General features: G+C 43.6%; 1 protein-coding gene across 1 annotated transcript in view; it reads right to left on the minus strand.

The window, feature by feature from the left end:
* Nucleotides 1-2,459: 2,459 nt before the first annotated feature.
* The window catches only part of LOC110324050 (dehydrogenase/reductase SDR family member 7), a 14,691-nt gene continuing 13,914 nt past the window's right edge, over nt 2,460-3,236 (minus strand). Inside the window, exon 7 of the mRNA XM_021201418.2 lies at nt 2,460-2,670. Coding sequence (XP_021057077.1) covers nt 2,626-2,670 — 45 coding nt within the window. The 3' untranslated portion in view covers nt 2,460-2,625. The remainder of the gene's footprint in view (nt 2,671-3,236) is intronic.

Here is a 3,236-nt window from a genome sequence, read left to right on the forward strand (position 1 = left end):
TCTTCTTCTTCTTCTTCTTCTTCTTCTTCTTCTTCTTCTTCTTCTTCTTCTTCTTCTTCTTCTTCTTCTTCTTCTTCTTCTTCTTCTTCTCTTCAGAGAAGTGGCAAAACAGCTCCCGACACTGTTTTATTTGATCCTAAATCGCTTTGAGATCTTGAAAAAGTAACACATAGTCCTTTAAGCATCTCTTGCAGATATAAAAGGCAGGAAACCTCACCTATCTCCATGGCTGCCATGTGGAGCAAGGTAACCAAGGAATCCCGTGTACCAAATGGCATATCTCAGGTGTTCAATCACAATGTGTATCACGGGTTGCTGTACATCCCACCAGCTGCTTCAAGCTAGTCCTCTCTACCTACCCGCTCTCCTTAAGACAGCATAAGCATTCTGGGTAAGGACTGTCCCAAATACTGCTTTCTATCCTCTCATTGTGTACAATAACTCACATCGATGTAGTTTGAATTACTTATGTTCTCTCCAAAACTGATGCTGAAAAATCCCAGTGCAACAGTATAGTAACAGGCCTGGCCTGTAAGAGCAGATTGAGTCATGAGTAGAATTAGGTATATAACAATATACATATATATAATAAACATAATAATAAATATGTAAATATATTTATTTATAATAGATAATATGTACAAATAATATAATAATAAATATAAAATGGCTTAGTGACCAGGGCCTAGTGGCTCTGGCTTCTAATCCCAGCCTCTTGATAGGCTAACAAGAAGACTGCAAGTTTAATTACTGGCTAGGCTATAGGTTGAAGTCAAAACCAGTTTGGATGAATTAGTGACACACTGTCTCAAGAGAAAATGTGAAAAATAAAGGTGTGGTAGAACCGAGGAGATGGCTTGTTGTGTAGGCATGTGGGCATAAACGTGGATCCATAGACCTCATCTAAAACCACCTGTGTCGGTGACTGTTGGCTCAGTGTTCTGATGGGGACATGAGAGGCAGAGAGAGGAGAATTCCTGGAATTTTGCAAGCCAACTAGTCTACTGTATGCAGCAGTAAACAGGAAGCTGTCTCAAATGAAGCAGAAGGCTGAAGGCTCATCCTCAAGGACATCCTCTGGCCTCCGTGTGCACCCAGCAGTCGAAGCAGACCTGTACTCACACATGCATCATACACACAAGGTGTAGCTCCATGGTAGAGTGTAATACTTACTGGCTTACAGTCACTTCTGCTAGGCTCTGCCCAACAGCTTGCATCACTGCCCACAGCTCTCCTGTTTCCAGTCAGAGGACTGCTTGCTACCCCAGGTCCCCTTCTTTCTTCTTCCACTCTCTTTCTCTCTGTGGTCCCATGTGGTCCAGGTCTCCTCTTCCCCACTTTCTCTCTTCATGTCCTCCCTGCACCCCCCTTTCTCTGCCTCTACCCCTTTCCAGGTCCCTGCTCCCTTCCCGTTCAATAAATCTTTCTATTGTGCCTGCCATCTGGCACGATCTCCCTTACCCCTCCCCACAGCATGATTGCTCCATCTTTTACATTTCATAACATGTGTGCCTAGTATGTGCAAAGGCTCTGGATTCAATCACCAGTTTTGAAAAAGAAAAAGAAGCAAACAAGACATTGGGCTGGTGAAGGGGGTCTTACCCTTCCAAGTCTTCTACCTGCTCAGGCTACAACACTCCTCTCCAGAGGACATAGCAGCAGAACACAGTGTTGGAGCCAGAGATTAGAGATCTGATTCCTCACATGACTCTAATGGCCCTGATACCTTCGTCATTTATATAGTCTACAGGTAGCCATTAACTGGTAGTCATTCAGAAGTGTGGGAATGTGTGACCTTAAGAGAGCGTAAGATGACTGCTGAAAGATCTTGCTAGAATAGCATGCTGGGGACCTTCTGCTAGGTTGTGACAACATTCCCTTCCTGGAATGATCCAGCAAAACAAGCTTTACAAGAAAGCCCTGACCCCTGCAAGACAGGTACAGATAAAGACCTAGAATGCTTCAGTTCCCTCTTCTGGTGACAAGGACCTCACCTCACCTCACATGCTGCTTAGGGAAGGTCAGGAAACACTCACATCTCTGGAAGTGAGAGGCTCATTACCATTTCTAAAGGGGGGAACAGAAAGGTCAGCCCCAGCCAACAAGGGGCTTAAACCAACACCGAGTTGTTATCAGGCCTACCCTTAAACGTTATAAAAAGTGTGTGCTTAGGAGATTCAGGGTTGCCTCTGCCCTGATTGCAGGACACCCCAACACGCCAGATCAATAAACCTCGTGATTATTGCATCGATCTCTGTGTTTCTGTGTTTCCGTGAGTGGGGCATCCCAGATGTAAGGCTCATTGGGTCTTATAGAAGCACAAGTAACTTGAGACAATGTTAACTATGTAACTACAAGCCCTTAGGTTTCTATTAACCTCATTCTAAGTCTGCATTCTTAAGTATGTTAAATGTTATTTTATTCAAAAAGGTACCACATACTCTTGTACAAAGGCAAGATACAGGACAAAGTTTTCTTTATTATTCATTACATACTGAATAGAAAGTTGTATCAAAAATTAAACCCGAAAGTAGTCACCGGCCCGCCTTCTGTGTGCAAGCTTACTGTACATACGCTGTTTTTTTTCATTCTCAACAAGTGGCTCAGATATCCCTGGAGGTTGTTTCAATCCTTCTTTGCCTTCAAGAATTTATAAGGCAAGTCTGGATCCTGTAAAAAAACAAGAGTAACATGAACCAGAACCAGACCTTCCTCTCTTGACCGGTGTCTGACAACCAAGCTTCTCTGTTTAATGAACTGTATCATCATTCCACCAATAGGGAGCTTTGTAAGCCTCTGGCAAACACTTTAATTGGGAGTAAAACATCACAACCAATATCTACATGCACTAGCAAATATTGCCCTCGAGCTTAGCATATTTATTTTTTCCACGTGGCAAGAATGCCATCAATTCTTTTCTACTCTTAAACAGTAAGTGTGCTTCTTACTTCTCTGGATCACACCCACCAATAGCCTACAAGTACACAAAATAGATCAGGGTATATAGGATTTAAATATCTGGCTGAGTGTGGTGGTGCACACTGTTAATCCCAGCACTTGGGAGGCAGAGGGAGCTCTGGAAGTCTGGGGCCAGCTTGGTTTATGTAGGGAGGTCAAGGGTAGTCAGGAATATATAGGAAAAAAAGAAGGGAGGAGGAAGGAAGGAAGGAAGGGAGGGAGGGAAAGGGGGAGGAAGGAAGGAAGGAAGGAAGGAAGGAAGGAAGGAAGGAAGGAAG

Source organism: Mus pahari, chromosome 7, assembly GCF_900095145.1.
Source record: "Mus pahari chromosome 7, PAHARI_EIJ_v1.1, whole genome shotgun sequence".
NCBI classification, from domain to species: domain Eukaryota; kingdom Metazoa; phylum Chordata; class Mammalia; order Rodentia; family Muridae; genus Mus; species Mus pahari.